The 20,786-nt window shown below is 39.5% G+C and overlaps 4 protein-coding genes across 5 annotated transcripts; 2 read left to right on the top strand and 2 right to left on the bottom strand.

The window, feature by feature from the left end:
- Positions 1 to 1,884: 1,884 nt before the first annotated feature.
- On the top strand, positions 1,885 to 7,864 carry LOC103935121 (calmodulin-binding transcription activator 4). The gene is made up of 12 exons (XM_009344875.3): positions 1,885 to 2,472; positions 2,841 to 2,966; positions 3,087 to 3,202; positions 3,493 to 3,581; positions 3,658 to 3,703; positions 3,819 to 4,418; positions 4,640 to 4,727; positions 4,826 to 5,037; positions 5,538 to 6,211; positions 6,476 to 7,049; positions 7,192 to 7,485; positions 7,575 to 7,864. The coding sequence occupies exons 1-12, from the start codon at positions 2,463 to 2,465 to the stop codon at positions 7,683 to 7,685; spliced, it is 2,940 nt and encodes a 979-aa protein (XP_009343150.2). The 5' UTR covers positions 1,885 to 2,462; the 3' UTR covers positions 7,686 to 7,864.
- Positions 7,865 to 8,229: 365 nt separating this feature from the next.
- Positions 8,230 to 9,443, top strand: LOC103935120. Its single transcript, XM_009344873.3, has 2 exons — positions 8,230 to 8,497; positions 8,858 to 9,443. Exons 1-2 carry the CDS (start codon positions 8,333 to 8,335, stop codon positions 9,239 to 9,241), a joined length of 549 nt encoding a protein of 182 aa, XP_009343148.2. The 5' UTR covers positions 8,230 to 8,332; the 3' UTR covers positions 9,242 to 9,443.
- Positions 9,444 to 10,644: 1,201 nt separating this feature from the next.
- LOC103935118 (nuclear transport factor 2B) lies at positions 10,645 to 13,231 on the bottom strand. Its single transcript, XM_009344872.3, has 2 exons — positions 12,828 to 13,231; positions 10,645 to 11,013 (listed from the first exon to the last, which is right to left on the bottom strand). The coding sequence occupies exons 1-2, from the start codon at positions 13,122 to 13,124 to the stop codon at positions 10,939 to 10,941; spliced, it is 372 nt and encodes a 123-aa protein (XP_009343147.2). The 5' UTR covers positions 13,125 to 13,231; the 3' UTR covers positions 10,645 to 10,938.
- A 772-nt stretch (positions 13,232 to 14,003) lies between these two features.
- On the bottom strand, positions 14,004 to 20,367 carry LOC103935117 (histidine kinase 3). Of its 2 annotated transcripts, XR_007253539.1 has the most exons (11): positions 19,053 to 20,366; positions 18,401 to 18,682; positions 17,950 to 18,119; positions 17,530 to 17,742; positions 17,179 to 17,365; positions 17,042 to 17,093; positions 16,690 to 16,919; positions 16,471 to 16,569; positions 15,167 to 16,299; positions 14,601 to 14,952; positions 14,004 to 14,444 (listed from the first exon to the last, which is right to left on the bottom strand). XR_007253539.1 is itself a non-coding variant. In XM_048571448.1 (10 exons), exons 1-10 carry the CDS (start codon positions 19,539 to 19,541, stop codon positions 14,685 to 14,687), a joined length of 3,123 nt encoding a protein of 1,040 aa, XP_048427405.1. In that variant the 5' UTR covers positions 19,542 to 20,367; the 3' UTR covers positions 14,600 to 14,684. The 2 variants fall into 2 exon arrangements, 1 of the variants encoding a protein (XP_048427405.1); XM_048571448.1 differs by lacking the exon at positions 14,004 to 14,444 and having other exon boundaries at positions 14,600 to 14,952; positions 19,053 to 20,367.
- Positions 20,368 to 20,786: the final 419 nt, after the last annotated feature.

Raw genomic sequence — 20,786 nt, 5'->3', positions numbered from 1 at the left:
CGTATCATTTTGACTTAACCCACGTTTGATCCCTATCCGTTTGTTTTTGTGTATTACTGGGCTAATCACCACAGAGTCCCTGTCGCGCCTTAGCTGAAATCCTCAACAATTTGCAACATTCTCTTGTGTTTTTTCATGTTTTTATTTTTAAATTTATTAATATTGAGGGGAAGCAAAAGAGTTCGAAACTATTACAATACTTTAGAGAATGTGAGAGTTTCCAATCTGAGACACATGTGTAGAAACTCAACATCTTATCTATTGGGACATTAGACCACATGTAAAACATTCTCGTGTTGATAATGAATTCCACATTAATGGGAGAAGAGACATTGCATAAACTTATAAAGTTTGACTACTCTCCATATTGTCCATCGATTTTATGGTGGAACCATGACTTTCTTCACCTTGATCATAAAGTTAATTCGATGATGAACATACTAAGTAGGCTTATTAGGCAGTTCCAACACCTACTAATATATACTATAATAGTTTTGTGCAAATGGTGTGCCCATGTTTTCGAATCCGGATCCTTACCGGATCCTCTTTGTAAGGATCCCAGAGATCCATCAATCTCGTCAATTCATCGTGCATCATGCGGTCAGAAATTATTTTAAATATTATTTAAAATTAAACACAAACAGTACTTGACAAAAACTAACCGTACGATATACGATAAACGGACAAGATTCATGAATCCTCAGAATTCTCACCAAAATGATCCGGAAAGGATCCTGTTGGCATGTTTTCTGTCTTGCATCATCGTGTTTGAACATTCGAAAGATAACCAAGAACCCACTCAATTTATGACCTCTCAACAAATTGACCTGTTCTGGATATATAAAGAATCATGAAATATAATATCTCCACGTCCTTGATGTTAATTTGGTCTCATTTTTGGCTCACTATTTGTTTGGTATGTTAACTATTTTGCCCGAAATAGAGTGCCTGTCAAAATCGCAACGCAAGCCGCCGGCAATAGTTTGTGATTGGTAAAGAGCTTCGTTTTCAGCTTGGGATAATCTAGTATCATATCAATTTCCAATTCAGTTAGTGGTCGTTAGCTCCACACAAGAATTCTAGTATCATATCAATTGTCTTGTCCACTCCTATTATAATAATATAACAACGTGGTAATGCGACTTAACTCTTAAAATTTCTCCTTGCATGGCCTCTTCACATGGAATATACTCTTGGATTGCATCTTGTAAGCAATAAGCAATTATCACTATAAGGTATTCTACAATAGTTTGAGTGTGTGTAATACCTAGTATTATAACGCTACTACAATACTAGTGTGTGTTTAATAACTATGAGAGTCATACGTTTTTACAAAATTAGTTTATAAGTATCAAACTCATGAGTTTAATATATTGACTTCGTTAATTTATTGTATTGGTATCACACTTAACTTTCTGCCCTACTATTAATGTGATTACTATATAAATTCAATATTCTAGTATTACACTCACAGTTTATGTGTGTGTCTTTTCTCAAAAACATACAATCCCCACTTTTGAGACCGATTGCCGTCAATTAGGCAGTCTCTCATTTTTATGATAGAAAATGTTAAGGGGACTCTCAAAAGTAGGACTTATAATAAATTCTTCAACATCTCATATTTGTTACACAATATTTTATAATATTGGTACAAAAATTAACGTTAAATTATGAAGTGACAAAAAATTCATTAAAAATATAAAATCTCTGTAACATTTCTCTTTTATGAAACCCGTAATTTGTGTGGCTGTATTATGTTTGAAGAGTATCATCATCCTTCTGAGTCTCAATCCGAGTCTGGGTAGGGGCCCTAGTGGGGAATTTCAGTCCCAAACATATCCAAAGAGCAAAAGATGAATCTGTTGGCGGGTAATGCGATCACGGCAAGGCTGTGGGCACCTCTTCCACGTTTTCCATTGTTATGATGGTCTAAAAACAATATGTGCATCAGCGGTCAGCAGTACTAAAATGACCATGATACCCTTCGGGTAGCGACAACAACGTTTGTGGCCTCCACCTACCCATATTTGTTCCTCTACTTCTCGGCAGCTGCTGGTAGTACTTTCGTCCGTACATGTTGACCTCGATGACTCCGGAGCTCGGCAATAGTATTTTGGCACCTCATGAGGATTCAGGAAGCTTCGCAGTTACAGGGCGCGGGAGATAACTCGCTCCTGTTTACTTACACCCTTCGTCCTCTCTGACGACATCCTGGCACACTTTGTCTTTATTGTCTTTGATCGTGCTGTCTCTGTCGGGTTTTTTCCTTTCGAGTACAAGGCGAACGGGACTCTGCTCACCTGCGATCCGGTTCACAACCGAGATTCCGGTCTCTTTTTCTCCGAAGTCCAAACTTCGACTCTCGAGTTTGCTCCGCCGACCGCCCCCGGTTTTCAAATGCCCGCAAGTCAAACGCTTTCTCTGCAGTTCGTCAGTTTTTGATTTTTCGGCAGCTGATCACGATGCAATCAGGTATGTACGGCCACTGAGCATGTTCACATGTACCCAGAAAAAAAAAATACCAACTTTACAATTTTTTATTGAATTTTGAGTACGAAAATGCTATGATTATGTTGAAGATTGGAAATTTTCTGCCCCTTTTCGTGTTACAATTAGGGAAATTTGGGCCTGTTTAGAGTTTGATTAAAGTTTGCTTATGCACCGAAATAACTAATAACCATCGAAATTTGAACTTCTTTTGTTGGTGAATTTCTCTCTGCATGAAGTAGTCTTTCCTGCTGCAAACAACAATTTTATTACAAATATTAGTGATCTCAAATTTGTGTTTGTCTTGTCAATTGGAAACTGTTTGACATTGTCTATGTCATATGATGTCTCAGGATATAACATCAATGATCTGTTTCAAGAAGCGCAAGCCCGTTGGCTGAAGCCTGCTGAAGTGCTCTTCATATTGCAGAACCATGACAAGTATAAGTTCGCAACGGTGCCCGCGCAACAGCCTAGTAGTATGTCTCCTGTGTGTTCTTCTTATTGTACTGTAATGGCATGGCTTAGTGGCATTGTTGCGTCCACTAGATTTTGAATCCATTTATCCTTACATCTTTTTCTTTTGGATTTTCCAACAGGTGGATCTTTATTTCTTTTTAACAAGAGGATCCTTCGGTTCTTTCGGAGAGATGGGCACCGATGGCGCAAAAAGAAGGATGGACGAACCGTAGGTGAAGCACACGAACGGCTTAAGGTTTGTTAACGCTGTCTATTTAGTTACACTGAATGCGTTCTTTTGTGAAAAGGTATGTCCTTATTACACATGACTGTTATTTGTTTTCTCGGGTAGTTATAAAATGATAAAATTCATCTGTCTGGAGTCTTTGGATGGTTCAGCATTCCGATGGAATGGTTTCTAGTGTTAAAAAAATCGTGTTTTATTTTCCTCCCTTTATGTTGTTGCACTAAGCTAATGTTGTTTGCACTACTGAGGCCAATGTAGTCTTATATTCCAGCTTGAGTAACCAAGTTTCATATGCATAGGTTGGAAATGTCGAAACTTTAAACTGTTATTACGCACATGGAGAGGACAACCCAAGTTTTCAGAGACGTAGCTATTGGATGCTAGATCCGTGAGTACCCTTGCAATTATTGTTGAGTGCATTTCCCTGAAGAGATTCTTTACAAAATAGATAATTTTTTTTACAGGGCATATGAGCACATTGTTCTTGTGCATTATAGAGAAACTAATGAGGTGAGTCTTCAGAACCTGATCATAAACCAGGCATATCTCACTACTTCTTTTCACATGAATTCACTCTCTCCCCTCACCAGGTTGTGATAGTTTTTTACACAATTATGCATTTCAGGGCAAGCCGAGTACTGGATCTTTCGTACAATCACCAGTATCTTCTTCCTTTAGCCACAGTCCGAGCTCTAATACTACTCGTCCAGGCTCTATCTCCATTGTTAGTGATTTACATGAACCTTATCAGAATCTATCCAGTCCAGGTTCACTAGAAGTTAGTTCAGATATAGTCATCAAGGAAAATGGAAGGGAGAACCCAGAAAATTTATATGGAACGGGGGAGTTAGATAGTTTGACTAAGTTGGATGTTAATCAAGCTTTGCGGCAGCTTGAAGAGCAATTAAGCTTAGATGAGGACAGCTTCAAAGGATTTGTGGATGATAATCCAAATGCTTTAGATATCCTGGACTATGGTGATATTGCCAATCAGGATCAATTTAATGCCTTCAATGGACCCGAATATGTTGTACATGATCAATTCTACAATGAACCTGCTCAGATGCAAGGTAATGCTGACTATAGTGGTGAGCATCAAATCGATGACCGTGAAATCAGAGACGGTAACAAAGAATCTGCTACTTGGAAAGAGTTTCTGGATCCACACAAGACTTCATCGGTCCTAAAGTCCGAGGAGAAATCTTTATATACATTGGACAGAAATGTGAGTGTTGCTAAAAAGGTCATAGTATTCTGTTTTATTTTGCACTTTTATTACACCTTTACTCAGATGAATTTGTTAATGGCTTTTGGCCGCTTTGTTTGCCTTTTATGCATAACTTGGTCCTGTGTGTCTATTGTGGCAATAACCTCTCTATGTTATTTGCGTAGTTGTCCTTTTAACTATTGAGCCATTAATTTGTTGTTTTTTCCCAATTGGATCAGGAAAACCCGCTGTCTTCCTTGAGTGGACCAACTGAAGTGCAGGAGCATTGTCAGTGGCTAAATTCCAATGGAAACATTGTTGACAATTGTATGATATCCTTTTCTCGTTATGAAAATCTCTTTTAATTCTTCGTTTTGCATTTATTGAGTAATTTTCAGACTCTAACAAGCTTCACCTGTAACCAGATTCCTTGCTACTGCCGCAAGAAGTTGACAGTTTCAAGCTTTCTCCGTATTCTTCTGTGACTGGAACACATTCGGACTATTATACACAGTTGTTTGAGCAAGGCCAGATAGGATCTCTTGAATCTGATATTAGTTTGACTGTTGCACAAAATCAAAAGTTTACAGTTCAGGAAATATCTCCAGAGTGGGGTTATGCCACTGAAGCGACAAAGGTATGATTGTTCTCAGTTTTATCATACTAGCGCAAATATTTTCTACCAGGTGCTTCTAATGCTTCAAAACTAAAGTTTGAGTTATAGGTCCAGAACTCGATGACCCATTATCAGAGTTACAGATACAAGTATCAAAGCCCTTTCAAAAACCAAATATCCTCAACTCTAGAAATTTAACTTGACATTTTAATCTTACATTTTCCTGAGAAAATAAAGAGTTTGAATTTTAAATGCAATCCATCACACTGTGATCAGCGGAAGAAACAACAATTAAAATTAGTCATGTTTATGGGTAGTGGGTACTTTCCTATGTCCATTTTAAAGGGGAGGGGGTTATACAGTATTGGTTTTGTTCAGTTATTATGGTGCTAAGTTTCCAACAGTGCAGAACCCACTAGGTTTCGGTTTCTACTTTATAACAAAATTCTAATGTCATACATTCTCCTTTGGATATATTATTTATTTTCAAAATGCTTAAAAACCTACTTTGCTTGATGCAGGTCATCATTATTGGATCTTTTCTGTGTGATCCATCAGAATCTGCATGGACTTGTATGTTTGGTGACGTTGAAGTCCCTGCTCAGATCATTCAGGAAGGTGTAATCCGTTGTGAAGCTCCTCCTCACCTTCCAGGAAAGATTACTGTCTGCATTACTGCTGGAAATCGGGTGTCTTGCAGTGAAGTCAGGGAGTTTGAATATCGAGTGAAGAGCAGTAGCTATACTCACAATAATTCACCTCCACAAGAAGCTGCTAAGAGTGCTGAAGAGCTGTTATTACTACTTAGATTCGTTCAGATGCTTACGTATGATTCATCAGCGCAGAAAAGGGACAGTGCTGGGTCTGAGTCCTTGAGGAAATTGAAAGCTGATGATGATTCATGGGGTACTATCATTGAATCCCTGTTACTCGGCAATGGAAGTTCATCTACTACCATATATTGGCTTTTGGAAGAGCTACTGAAAGACAAGTTGCAGCAATGGCTTTCTTCCAGATCCCATGAATTTGACCAGTATGGTTGTTGCTTGTCCAAGAAAGAGCAAGGGATAATACACATGATTGCTGGTTTGGGATTTGAGTGGGCCTTAAACCAGATACTAAATTGTGGAGTCAATATAAATTTCCGCGACATAAACGGATGGACTGCTCTACACTGGGCTGCTCGTTTTGGAAGGTAATGAAACTTCCTTTTCTCTTTGAGTTATTGCTTGTTAAAAAGTAGCAAAGGGGGTAATGCATATGGGTTGTCATCTGTGTACAAATAAAGTATCAACACGTAATGATGTCATTGGTATTATTAGGTCAGATTTGTTTGTGCATCGGCATACCATTAGGATTAAGGGTGATTACTCAGCAGAACTTTTGGATTTGTTTAATCTGAAATAGGCTATCCCTTGTTGTGCAATGTGGATCGTTGAAACTTTCTTAATGTTAACAGGGAAAAGATGGTTGCCGTACTTGTAGCTTCTGGTGCATCAGCTGGAGCGGTGACAGATCCCAGTTCCCAAGATCCAGTTGGAAGAACTGCGGCATCTATTGCAGCCATCAATGGGCATAAGGGACTTGCAGGTTATCTTTCAGAGCTGTCACTGACTAGCCATCTGTCCTCCCTTACACTGGAAGAAACTGAGCTTTCCAAAGGTTCAGCTGAGGTTGAAGCAGAAATAACAGTAAACAGCATCTCAAATAGAAGCCTCGAGGTCAGTGAGGACCAGGAGTCACTTAAAAACACCTTGGCTGCAGTCCGGAATGCAGCCCAGGCTGCAGCACGCATACAGTCTGCTTTCCGAGCGCATTCTTTCAGAAAACGGCAACTGAAAGAAGCTGGTGTTAGTATAGATGACTATGGTATCAGTTCAGATGACATTGCAGGGCTTTCAGCGTTTTCAAAGCTAAGCTTTCGCAATCCGCGTGATTACAATTCAGCTGCAGTATCTATTCAAAAGAAATATCGTGGGTATAAAGGCCGCAAAGATTTCCTCGTTCTCCGCCAGAAAGTTGTGAAGATACAGGTACCTCACCTTTGGACAAAAGAAGTCCTCTTCTTTATTTACCTTTTTCATTTTAACGAGATGCAACGCCCGCATATAAGTTCATTATATTGATGTTCTTCCAGTTAGTAAAATGAAGTATCAAATTTTTTTGTCTTGGCAGGCGCATGTGAGAGGTTATCAGGTGAGGAAGCACTACAAGGTAATTTGCTGGGCTGTTGGAATTCTGGACAAGGTTGTACTAAGGTGGCGAAGGAAAGGAGCTGGTTTGCGTGGCTTTCGGCAGGAGACACAGACCGATGAAGAAAGTGAAGATGAAGATATTCTCAAGGTGTTCCGCAAACAAAAAGTCAATGTAGCCATTGAGGAGGCAGTCTCGCGCGTGCTGTCCATGGTCGAGTCTCCTAAGGCACGCCAGCAATATCATCGCATGCTGACGAGGTACCATCAAGCTAAGGTAAGCAAACAAACAACTAATCTTTGGTGACGGAGCGTACCATGGACTTGGGTTTAGTTAATTTCAGAAGATATATGCTTCTCTTGCAGGCTGAACTAGGAGGCACAAGCAGTGAAGGTTTCGGTGCTGAAGCAGACACACCACATTCCGGTGAAGATGACTTAAGTGTAGACGACATTGATATGTACCTATTTCCGTAGAAGCAAAGCAACATGTGGTGATTCTAGGTTGGCGAAAATCTTGCTGATAAATGGTAGATGTTTTATGGGTTCTCAGTTTGTGCATAATGATCTGATCTGATCTGGGTTTATGTGAAGAGATGATGTTTGATGAATCATGACCATTTGTTTTCAAATATTCGGCCTCTCTTCGGAGAAAATCTTGCCCTCCCTTCCCCAAAGTGATGGATTGACCCAAACTGTCATTATAGCTGCTACTAAAGCCAAATACGTGGACAATACGATTATGATCAGAGCATGTATTGTGCAACTACTTTTTGCAATGAAATCTAATACGTGTATAGCATGCTCGTTATCATGTTCCAAATCTATACGACGTTATACTATTCAAGTTTTAACAAGGGTATTAATAGACGAGTGGTGACGATTTATCAGCATCACAAATCAAACCCAAAACGTGCTGCGGTAACGATTGAATATTTGAAGTAGAGTACTGTGACTATAATTGCATGTCTGCCACTCGTAGGTTAAAGTGCCACGTGTAATTCCACTGGCAACTCGTTGGTCAAATCTGGATGGAATAAACGAAAACGGTTCGAGACTTTCATGAGTGTCTTCCTTCCTTCTCTCTCTCTTTCTGTGTGAGATATTGCATCTTAACTTAAGCCATGGATTCGAAAGATGAAAACTTGGAGCTGATCAACGTGGCAATCAAGAGGCTCTTAAAGGAGAGCGAAAACAGCGAAGCCTCCTCCGCTGACGGCGTTTTACAAGGCGGTGATGATGATGATAAAGATGAGGACCGCCGCCTCCTCCACCGATTGCTCTCTCAGGTCAGATCACGGGCCATATCCACTAGTTCTCTATCTATTTCCCTCGTTTCGGATTCGTTTCTTTGTTTCGTGTGGAAGGTTTGCAATAGAAGTTCATGAATCTTATTCAAATTGTTGCCCCCCACTAATATTTTGGATTGAAATTAGAATATGCCGTGGTTATCGAATTTCATAGAGATTAGAGTCGGGATGTCACTGTGACGGTATTAATTCCTACACTCTCATGTGAAAAAAGTACGCATGGCATTGACATATGAAAAAGTGCATGATTGTTTTGAGATACCGTTACAGTTTCATCTGTCGAGATGAGAGTGAGTGAGTATTGTTCAAAATTCAATCTACTCTCATTTCTAATGACAGTTGGAGTCATTGAAAGCTAATGACGGGATTCAACCACCCAAATCTTCAACCAAACCCTCCGCAGATGGGGAATTGGAGCCGCAAAGAGAGGGCGGTGGCAGAGTGGATGGGGATGATGGCGGTGGGGCTGAAACTGATACGGAACGAATTGTGAAAGAACTAAACAAGGTGCAGAAACAGAACAGCGTCATTCAGTGGCTGCTTTCGGTCATGATTGTGCTTACTGTCGCCTGGCAAGCCTCTGAGATGACTATGATTTGGAAACTCAAAGACGGAATCAGAAACCCCTTTCGATGGATAGGAGGGATGCTGAAGGAGAAGAAGGACTCGGAAGAACACCACCGGAGTGAGTCTCCTTCTCCTCCCTTCCCTCAAAATACCTGAGTTCCCCTTACCAGATGTTAATCTAAGTGAAAAGCATTGAACTTTTCGACAAAAAAGAAGAGTCGATCGTGTGTTGCCTGCTTTGTTTTTCGCCTGCTCCGGTTCAAATTCGAGAATAACATTGAATATAATTTAGGTATAATGTTGTTGTTAATGTTGACATCTTTGAAGCTTCTATGTACTGGTTTGGTATTGAGGTGCTTTTATAAAAAGTGGATATAAAAAAAAAAACTGAACTTAAAAATGTGTTTGGTAAACACTTAAAAACAACTTATTTTCACAATTTTGGGTAAAAAAAAACTGAAAACGTGAAGCAATAAAGCTGAGTTTATTCTCACAGTACAGCAGAAACAGTTTTTTTTCAAAGTACAGCAATACCAAACCATTGACAAAGGAAAGCTCAAAGAGCGTTTGCCTGCTTGAGAACAAACTGTGAATATACTTGCTAGAGTTGCGTGAGTCCCGTTCGAAAATTACTTGGCTCCTTAGCTTTTTGTTTCTTCTTATTACATACAAATCATAATTTGACGTGCAGAACTTTTTCTTGTCGTAATTTTGTAAGTCGCTTCAGTATATGCGTCAACCTGTATGCTACTAAACGGAACGAGTGAGTGTGTTTGAGATTGTTGTGATATTGTCAATGAACGGTTTTGATTAAATAGATAATTGAAAGTTAACGAGAGGAGAACCATAATCATACCAAGTTTTACGACGACTCTTATTTGGAAATTCATCTACTTAGCAACAGAAGAAGCAAAGAATCACAGGGTTACATGGTGATTAACAAAACCTATTACCGCCACAAAAGAATGCAAGAAAGATAAAATTGGATCTCGCCGCTGACAAAAATGTCGCCGGCAGGGCTAGAGCTCAGGCAATCGGTGGCGCCAGTTATGTGCGTGGAATTGGTGAAGTGGTGACCTTGACATTTTTGCAAGGAGTCTACTGCTCATTTGGTTGATGCTTTCATGATATCATGACGTTGTTTAGCATGATCTTTGCCTGGGTTCAACAAGACACGGTCGAACGTCCCTTGCACAATTGAGAAAACTGAACCAAATCGGCCAAACTGCAGATGGTGCTTTATAGTAGCGAAAAGTAATAATACATATGCACACTGCGATGTTAATGATGCCTATGTGATGCCTATGCATTCCAATGCGGGTTGGATCCGAGTCGGGCAGTTCGGCCAGTTATCCAGAACTTAACCCAACATAACTTGTTGGAAAGGGAAGCTAGAAAACCAAATAAATGACTCATTTAGAAGTGTTCCAAAAACATTTCCACCAAAAACGCTTTCAGTCATTTTAAAAGCATTTCCAAAAAATCTCACTATAATAATACCCATTACTAGATATTTCAGCAAAACAATACCCCTTCACAAAATCATATTGGAAGAGTAATTGGAGCAAAGAAACAGATCTCGTTTTCAAACCTCCAATAACTGTATTCATTTAGACAATTATCCGGTAAGCTAACATCATCAATTTAACCAATAACAATATTTCAAATTTCTAAAACTTTTAAGAGACAAAAACCACATTCAACAACACTAAACACATCACCAACCGAAAAGGACCGAAAGAACGTTCATACTTTCCATTTCAGATCCCTAGAAACTAAACAATAACAGGGCAACAGAGAGAGGCCACACATAATCCCACCCTTTTGTTGAAATGTGGTTCATAATCTTGTCTTCACGCATAGTTCAACCGGAAAATGTCATTGAGCACGTAGAAGCTTCCCTGTTGAGTCGGCATCAGATGGAACATCTGGAAACGAAATAAAGAACTATGGTTAGGTAAAAGCTGGCTGCAGATGGGAAACAAAAACGAGTAAACTACATTGCAAAGATGAATATTTCAAGATCTTCAAAATCCTACATAAATGGTAAACCACATAGAAATTGGAATCGATAAAAGACAGACACAGGCCAAGACCCTCTATCTAAAATAAGTAAACATCGTAGAATACGCAATTGCAACAGGTTTAAGAACAATTTCGGGAAACTTGGAATTATTTAATCAGTTATCTGAAAAATACACCCGCATAAAAAAAATTTAAAACGCGACCTAGTACACATGTAATGGTTTTGCATAAGTGAAAAGCTGTTGACATCGTGATCAAGCAAAGTGATGATGACAACACCAGAAGACAGCTCATAATGTTAATACAAGCAGCAGGTAGCAATGGCCATGCCTATACGCCTATAATGATAAACAAGGCATGCAAGACTACAAGAAGACGCAGAACAGAGCTCTTATCCCTAATGGGGCTCATGCAAACACACTGTTATATCCCAATGCAAGAGGGAGGGGAGCGGGAAAGAAAATTAATTCTGGAGTTCTATCACTGGATATCATAGATGATGGCTGAGTGCAAGCAGAAAGTAGCCACAGTTATATGCCTAAGAAATGAATATATACCGCAGAATCACAAAATGTCAGTCAGTGAATGACACATCACGATTGAATCAGAAAACCAAAGGGACCAACTTAATTAGCACTCTTAGGTCAAGTACACCCATCCCAAGTTTTTATCTATCAGTTCGCAACTGCGAAAAACTTTCTTGAAAAGAATAGCAAATCAAGCAGTTTCGAATTGTAAATCACTACACGTTGTCCAAGATCCTTGTAAAATGGGTGCCCATAAAGCAAAAGGTGATACGAGACCCTTCACATTACCTACAAAGCAATTAAAGGCAAGAGAGATAATGGATAGACACAAATAGAATTCCAAACAATAAATACCAAACATGAAATCCAAAATACATAACGAGACAATGTAAAACTTTCTAACGTGAAATTAGAAAACGAGAATTTTGTGGACCTATCCACCAAAATTTAGGCCACATGAAAATGAAACAACCATTTAGTCAAAACTAAGAATTCAACAGAGAAAACAGCACTTTTATGCAGACGGTTCAACATCATCTACAATGTGCATTTGTTCCCCCCCTTTTACAGCAGAAGCCATATCTAATTAATAACAAAAGGCATTGCTAAATCAACTAATAATCTTCAATTGGTGTGCATAAACAGAAAGAAACACTGAACGAGCATAAAATCCACTGTGAGCTCAAATCAAACACATTGTAAAAGAAACAGAATCAGAATACTCGAAGCTACAAATGTCCATCTCTGCGAGTAATCCGCAGAGTGAAACTTGCATAAGCACACACGGCTGAATCCGACTGAAATTACAATCACACAAGCACTAAATAAATCGCATGAGTATAATCATAAGGTCCACAAATCAAAATCACATACAGAAAAACACCTGATAAATCTAACCAATCACAGTCAATCAATGATGCCAGTTCCACTATCGGATTTGCATACTCGAGTTTCGAGTAGATCGAGGACTAAACTTCGATCACGGAAGCCAAAATCCCTAATATCATAGCCAAGAAAACTCATAATCCTGCTCATAGCACCAGCAGAAACGCAACGACAATCAAATCGCCACAACCACCGATCGCACGCCGATTTAGCAGCAGATCAGCAAATGAATCGCATCTAAAACCCTAGAATCGCCGCAAAAGATTAAAGCAAAGACGAATTTAGAAAACTAAGGAATATTGGACCTGGCTGAACTTGAGAGCGTGCTGTTCGCCGGCGAGCTGGAGATTGCCGCTAACGAAGACGAGCATGCCGCCGGCGGGGCCAGAGGGCTGGCAATCGACGGTGGTGATGCTGTGCTGGCACTGCTGGAAAGGGAGGCTGGTGAGCTTGGCCACGATGCTTTGTGACCCTTGGATCTTCTGACCTTCGAAGGTCAACATCGAGGTTTCCTGGTACAGATTCGCCAAGGCGCTGCGGTTGGCGTCGAACAACGTGTAGTAGTGCTCCACGAAGGCCTTGGAAAGTGCGTCTGGATCCATCGCCGTCGCACCTGATCGCCGCGCCGCAGAGGAGACTCGACTGTGAAATTTGTTGGAAGGGACTGCTGCAAAACAAAGCAATGGAAGGATACGGGGCTGTTGAGACAAGCTGCGACCGAGTGGCTAGGTTTTTATATCTTTTTTTTTTAATTAATTGATTTTTCAGGGGGTTGGGGAGTTAAAACTATAATTTTGAATTATCAATGACTAACGCTGGTTGTTTATTATTATTTTTGTTTTTTATTTTAAACTTCTAATTTTTTATTTGTCGCTTTTTTTTTTCCTTTTTTTTGTTTTTAATAAAAGGAATTAGCTTGTACATTCATCATGACAATTTACTTTTTCGGAAAAAGAGAGATCATGAGACATTTCAACATTTTTAACCATCATCATAAAATTCACCAGCTTTTAAAGGCATAGTCAACAAAATACTTTATTCACATGAATTATAAAACACCTGAAATTATATTAACTGATTTATAATAATTGAGATTTCTTTCTATTGCAAATTCAAAGGCTTTAACCAAACAAAATGAAACAAAACAACCCTCCCTTTGATAAAATAATGAGAACTTTAACGAAAAGCTCTCAGTATTGTTTACTATAACAAAAAACCACATTTTTACACTAAAAAATCAATCTTGATACTATTCACTTTACCCTTTATTTTATCCTTATTGTTAAAATTCAAAATTTTCAAACCCTTTTTCATTAATTTTCCTTAAAATTATTGACAAAATTAACGGAATTTCAACAAGGTTGTCTAATTTTGGACAAAACTAAAATAAATACTGTGCAAGATGCCGCTACGAATGACATGAATGGGCCTAACTCTTAAGCATGTTTTCAACATATTCTTTGAAATGTACAAATCAGACAAAAAATAATGAGATTTTCTGAAATTACCAACATTGTATATAGTTGACATCAAATCCTACATTTGATCAAACTCTACAAATGTACACGGTGGATCCTCCAACATCTTCCCAGGATAAGCTCCAAGTTCCTCCTCACGGCCAAATCAATCTATACATGGTACACTGGTGCTAAGAAAAGTGTCATATATCTTCAACGATGCAAACTTCTATCGTTAAACTCGGAATCAGAATCAGAATCCAAACCCAGAGCTTCCATTTCACCCCCAAATGATTCGGGATTTCAAGTCATCGGTTCTTGAGATGGATCAACTGTGCAAGGAGAATGAACCGGCTTTGATATCTGGCTCATCGAAAAAATACAAGGGAAAAGAAAATTTGACTTGCATCCCAAGTAATTGAGCAGGGCTCCTTATACGCTCTGTGTGACAAAAGACATGTTCTCCTGAAAAATTAGACAGTGGGGCAGTGCGTTGTCAGTTCCTGACGGAACTCAAGATGATTTCATCACATTTTTCGTACATTTTCTTCTAATATAACACAACGAAAAGACATGGAGCATTAGCGAGCGCAAACTAAATCTTTGTCGATAAAAACTTACTCTGGAAAATTCTGGATCCATTTACAGTGTCCTGGAGAAACGGTGCCTGAGCTTATGCCATCTGCAACTCATCAATTCAAGTCCTCACTCCAAGCTCCCAGTTGTTGTAGATTGGAAAAAACGTGAAACTTCGCGATAAAGCTGTTCAGCTTCGAATGGTTTTGAAACATATCCATCCATTCCGCACCTTGTACATTCCTCATGGGTTGCCTGAATTACGTCGGCAGTCATGGCTAGAATGGGTACATGCCATGCTTGAATATTTTCAGAATCCCCAGCAGAAACTTCGCCATGCTGAATACGGTTACTGATATTGCATTCCATGTTGCGTATTCTCCTTGTAGCTTCAAACCTGTGAGGGAAATAAATAGAACATATAAATCTAGAGGCCAAAAACTAGCCAAGTACGCAACAGAAAGTGAGTTTTTTATGAATGAACTAGAAACAACTACCATCGTATACAAGTTGACTTGTAAGACAGGCCAAAAAAGCAAGTTTTTTAATACTCTGACATTTCAGTAAGGTTTTCAAAAATGAAAGCTTTCTAAACTAGAAGCATCACTCACCCGTCCATCTCTGGCATCTGGATATCCATGAAGCAGGCATCAAAATGGTGGGGCGGCGTAAGCAGTGAGATTGCCTTTTTACCACTGTCTGCACAGACCACCTCAGCCCCATACTTCTTCAAAGCGCCAGCAGCTACTCTGAGATTCACATTATTATCATCTATAATAAGAATTATTCTCCCGAGCAGAAGATTGCGGAGAGACAAACTTGGGAGGTCCCCGTTCCGGAGATTTCCCTTGTTACCGACTCCCATGGCTCGTTGTAGTGAGGCAGCAAGCATGCTTGCCCTGAGAGGCTTCATGATGACAGTTGGGGTAGAGACACCTGAAGTTGCAGAACTTATTCTGCATGAGCTTATAGAATTGGTGAGAATGAACAGTTTCGGAGGAACCTGTCCATCAATTTTCCGTAAATTATTGACAAAGAGAGCTGAGGTGCCCGAATCTTTGTCCCAGACTTCCTGTTCAACAAGGACCATATTGATGGTGGTATTCCCAGAGCTTATGCTAGATAAACCCTGATTCAAATCAGAAACTACTTCAACACAAATTCCAAGCCGTTGGATATGATATCTTGACATCTTGGCCCTAACAGGTCTTTGGTCCACTACTAATGCCGTCATGCCATTAAATTCTGAGGATGCAACATTTGACTGGCTGTTCATTTGCTGGATTGTTAACTCGTTTGAATTGGAGCTGGCATTGGTGAAAACAACAGTAAATGTAAATGTGGAACCAATCTTGGGAATGCTCACAAACCCGATTTCCCCTTTCATGAGGCCAACCAAACACTTGCTTATGCTTAGCCCAATTCCTGTGCCTCCATGTGTACGTGAGATGGATGGTCCCACCTGCATAAAAGGAGTGAAAACACGAGATTGTGCTTCTAGAGGGATTCCTACTCCTGTGTCCTCAACAGATACAATAATATTGATGAGGTCAGAGGAGGATGAGAATTGATTCGTCAATCCATCTTGACCAAAACACCTAAATCCTCCCCAACTGCGGTGTCTATCTGCTACAGGGAAACCGCTCAAGGTGTTCTTTGATGATGATTCAGTCTCAACATCTATCGAGCCAATCAGCTCCTCGACAAGATGAACCGTGACAAAGATGTGTCCTTTCTCTGTGAACTGTAAATAAAATAATCAATTTCAGAACTATTTATACAGAAAGCAGACAGCATCGCTTAGTTTCTTCCCCGTCCTAATATTTTGTGAATTCTAGTTAAATAGAATTCATTTCCCATATTTAACAAAATCTCATCATTTTAACCAAGAGTTGAGAACCAACTAGACACTTACTTTGATTGAATTCCCAATGAGATTGGTGATAATCTGCCGAAACCTTCCGGGATCACCAATAAGCATATCGGGAACCTGATCTGAGATGTATACTGCCAACTGCTCTCTCCAAAAATTTGGTCATGCAAATTTCAAAAGTTCAGTTATTAGACCATGAAAACTTGAAGCAGAAAACCACACATAAAAAAAGTTCCGGGGAAGTGCCGGGGGTGTATTTACCTCTACTCCTTTTTCTTGAGACTTCCCTGAAAAGAGTGACAAAACATCATCCAGAATAGCTCGCAGGTCAAAACGCACCGCCTCAAGCTCCAGCTTACCAGATTCAATCTTTGCCTGGTCCAACACCTCATTAATAAGTGAGACAAGAGCTTTTCCACTTCCCTGGGCAGTTCGGACATAATCTAGTTGAGTAACATCCAGATCTGTGTCCATTAGCATATGTAACATTCCTGAAAAGGAACAGAACTGTCAATGTTCAGCAAGCTCTTTTGGCTGTAGTTTTGCTCGAAAATTTTGAGCAATGCAGGGACATGATTTTAAACAAATAACGGCAGCAGTCTCACGAACTCACCTAGGACACCATTCATTGGGGTTCTGATCTCGTGTGAAACAGTTGCAAGAAACTACATAGGATTAAGACGTGATTAGGCACAAGAATAGTACAATTCCAAACAAATTTTTCCTGCATTAACAAAAGTCAGAAAGTACCTGAGATTTGGCAACATCAGCTGCCTCAGCCTGTTTCTTGAGCTCCATCATCTTACGGAAATCATCCTCCACTTTGGCAATCCTATTTACAGTTGCATGGAAAATGTATCCAACAAGCAATGCAATCACAAGGATCCCAAAAGAAGTTGTAATGGCTAACCACGGCCATGGTGGCTTATGTTTGAACCTGCATAAAAAATAAACTTGGCTTCTGAATAAAGTTCTACAAGACTTTCTAGATGCCTAGGTGCCTCAGAAATAGTGTGATCACAATAAGTGATACAAACTTAGACCCGTTACCAGAGACCAAGAAGAGGCATATAACATAAGAGCACAAGACTAGATGATTACCTGCACCGCATCTCATGGTTCCTTAAGGGATCTCCAAAACTTAAGGAGCTTATGTGTTGCAATCCATCATCTGAAACATTTGAACCGTACATGCTGATTGGATGCAACTGATTGGTAGTGTCATACACATTCACAAGGATGGTTTGCTTGCTAGCAAGTTGTTGAAGTAACTTCTCCACAAGTAACTCAATATGAAAGATTCCACCAAGATACCTGGTTGGCAGGAACAACAGGATTAAAAAACTTCGAAAGTATGACCACTCTGAATATTACGAGTTTAGCATTAACAGCAATTCCTGTCTGCTGACAGCACTTCAAGGCCTTGACGATACCATAAAGGACTGTGAATATGCTTTTTATCGGCAGAAAACTTGCACTACATTCTTAATATTAACATGTTCTCATTCATAGAAAGCATACCCATCAGTCGCTTGAATTCTTTCATTTGGAGTTACATTTGAGGGCAGATCTCTTTTGTAGACAGCAAATGTCAGTATTACTCCAAGGCGATTTGTTTTAAGCAGCCGAAAAGGAGCAGTTAGAACCCCCTTTCCTGATTCTCTTGCACGCAACACGTTTTGTCGATCTTCCTGTTGCAACGCAAATGAATGAAACTTCACGGTTGAGGATCGCAAATCAGGAAACCAAATTTTTCTAGATAACATGAGACAATGTTGAAGAGCTTTCTAAGTTTCTAAGAGAAAGGTACTATAATCTAGATTTTGGATACAGCAGGACTGCAAAATAAAAGTGAAAGATCCTAGACAACCACTAATTAACATGCTGCTTAATTAAGATAATATAATTCGATTGGATCTACCAGTATAGTTGTATTGTACAAGTTGACGACAGAAACTAGATAAGGAAATACCTTCCCGGACAGCATATCATAAGAGATGATGTGTCTAACGGTATCCTGTGCAAAGATAACAGGAGCATATTCTTCCTGAACTGGGGATGGTTCCAAGGCTTCTGGGGCATAGTCGTTCTTATGAACCTGGTTTTGTTCGAGGGTATCCATTCTCTTTATAGTCCAGCCCTGCTGCTTCTCAAATTGTTCCTTTTCCGAGTGGAGCACCCTTACAGCATATGCCACGCCACTTGTGAGGGGTCTCTCAAAAGCAGTTCTTTCAGTGTACCGCGCAAAAGTTTTCTGCAGGTTGCGAAAGTTAGGATGTTCTATCGAATAGATAACTAGCATCTTAGCTAAAGAAAGCTCAGATCTGAATATCTGAAACCAAAACAAGCTAAGCATATCAAATTAACACCGGTTGAGAAACCGCTACAAAATTCGAACAATTTAACGTTTTCAAGTAAATACCCACATGAACAAAATGCATCAACTAAGACAGTTACGTGGCCAAAACAGTTAATTAACAGACAGGTACTTGGCCAATTAACATCAAACTGAGCGACATAAAACACCAATTAACCTGTATGCATCAAAAGCACCAATGACAAACATCAATTCCAACATATTCACCATCCTAAAATTACCCAAAGATGAAAGATGATCTCTTTACCTGATCAATGGCAGACGGGTACTTCCCGTGGTGGAATGTCGAGATCAGTATCGACATGGCCTGAATATGGTTCATGCTGACATTAAACTGATCCTGCAACATCCTAGCCCTCTCATCACACATACTTGCAAGAGTCTCCTTCCTCTTCTCACTAGCGTGTGAGCTCATGTACCACAAGATCCAGAGGCTCCCAATTGTCCATCCAACCACCCACGTAAACAAAAGCCCCTTCCACCACGTTTTTCGGACTCTCTTCGACCCGATATACTGGTAGTAATGGTAGCGGATCTTGCTGATGTTCATTGGGACTTTCTCCCACCATTTGAGGCACATATTGGCAACTTCACCAAGCAATCCTGCCTTGGTGTCTGTCACAATCCCACCAGTAAGGTACCAGTTCATGGAAATTACAGATACAATCCAGCAACATAGCATCCAAAGCATATGCCCCACCTTTAAACCGAACCCAAATACATGGAAAACACTCATCCACCACAGTAAACCAAGCAAATTAACTACAAACAGTGAGAGAGAGAGAGAGAGAGAGAGTGGAGAGAGAGACAGGGAGAGGGAGACACCAACTATCAAATCTACAGGAACTGTCCAGCAAAACCCAACATTTAGAAGTAAAATTCCAAGCTTGGAAAACAAACCCACCGACTTTGAATCCGCTGCAGCCAGGTAGATTTTGGGATTCTTGGTAGGATGTGTGTCGGTAGAAGTTACCCTTATCCACACCCAAATAACTTCAAATTCGGGTGTGCAGCAGCAGGCAGAAACAGGACACCCAAAACCACGAGAAGACAATGAATTTACTTCCACCGCACCCAAGAAGAACAAGAGAATCCCAAGATTCTGTCTGGTTTTTCTAACTTCTAAGAAGAATTTGATTTGATTATTCTCTCCAGCCACCGACCAAAGCCCAAAACAAGCAAATGGGACAACAAAGATTCCAAATTTGGTAATCAAACCAACAGAGAACTCCTTCGTGAAATCATACCAGAACAAGTTCGAGCATGTGGGTTTTGTTTGCTAACGTTTGACTATTGAGCACAACCAGCTGGAGAGATCTATGCAGAGAAGAAGCACTGAAAACATCATAAGGAATAAAGGTAATGGTGGAAGTAGCAAGTTTGGTAGTGGAAGAAGAGGAAGAAGAAGAAGAAGAAGAAGCTAGCAAGTGTGGATGACTCATGGACATTTAGAACTAGGAAGAACGAAGAAGAATCTGTGACTGCGAGAGAAGTTTTGCAAGAATATGGTGGTAGCAAATTAGAGATGTCTTGCTCGCACGGGCCATTATCTCTATCCAAAACATCCACCCAGGGGAAAATATAAAATTTTATATTTTAAATTTTAAATAAAATAAAAACAAAACCAAATGTTATATAATTTGTTTGTATAAAAATACAAAAATGCTACTCTTATTTTCTAGTTCAACCATCATTTATATTATCTTTCTAATAAATACAAAATCTACATGTTATGGCGGGACTTAATTCTATTAAAAAGATAGTACAAAAAATAGTACAACTAGCTAATAATTGTAGCATTACTCATAAAAATATGAATAAAAATATTTAGGTGAAGTTTTATGAACAATAGGTATGTCTCTGTGAGTCTTTTTTATTTTTAACTCTAAAATAATTGGCAAAATCACCACTTGATCTCTTTTTATCGATCAAACTGATTTGTTTAAGGCTTAAAATGATTTCCCACAGCAATTAAACTGAA

Source organism: the organism of the source record quoted next, unplaced genomic scaffold (genome assembly GCF_019419815.1).
Source record: "Pyrus x bretschneideri cultivar Hongxiangsu unplaced genomic scaffold, Pyrus_bretschneideri_v1 Contig6, whole genome shotgun sequence".
NCBI classification, from domain to species: Eukaryota; Viridiplantae; Streptophyta; class Magnoliopsida; order Rosales; family Rosaceae; genus Pyrus; species Pyrus x bretschneideri.
Note: the sequence above shows the minus strand (reverse complement) of the source record. Positions and strands in the feature narration are given on the sequence as shown.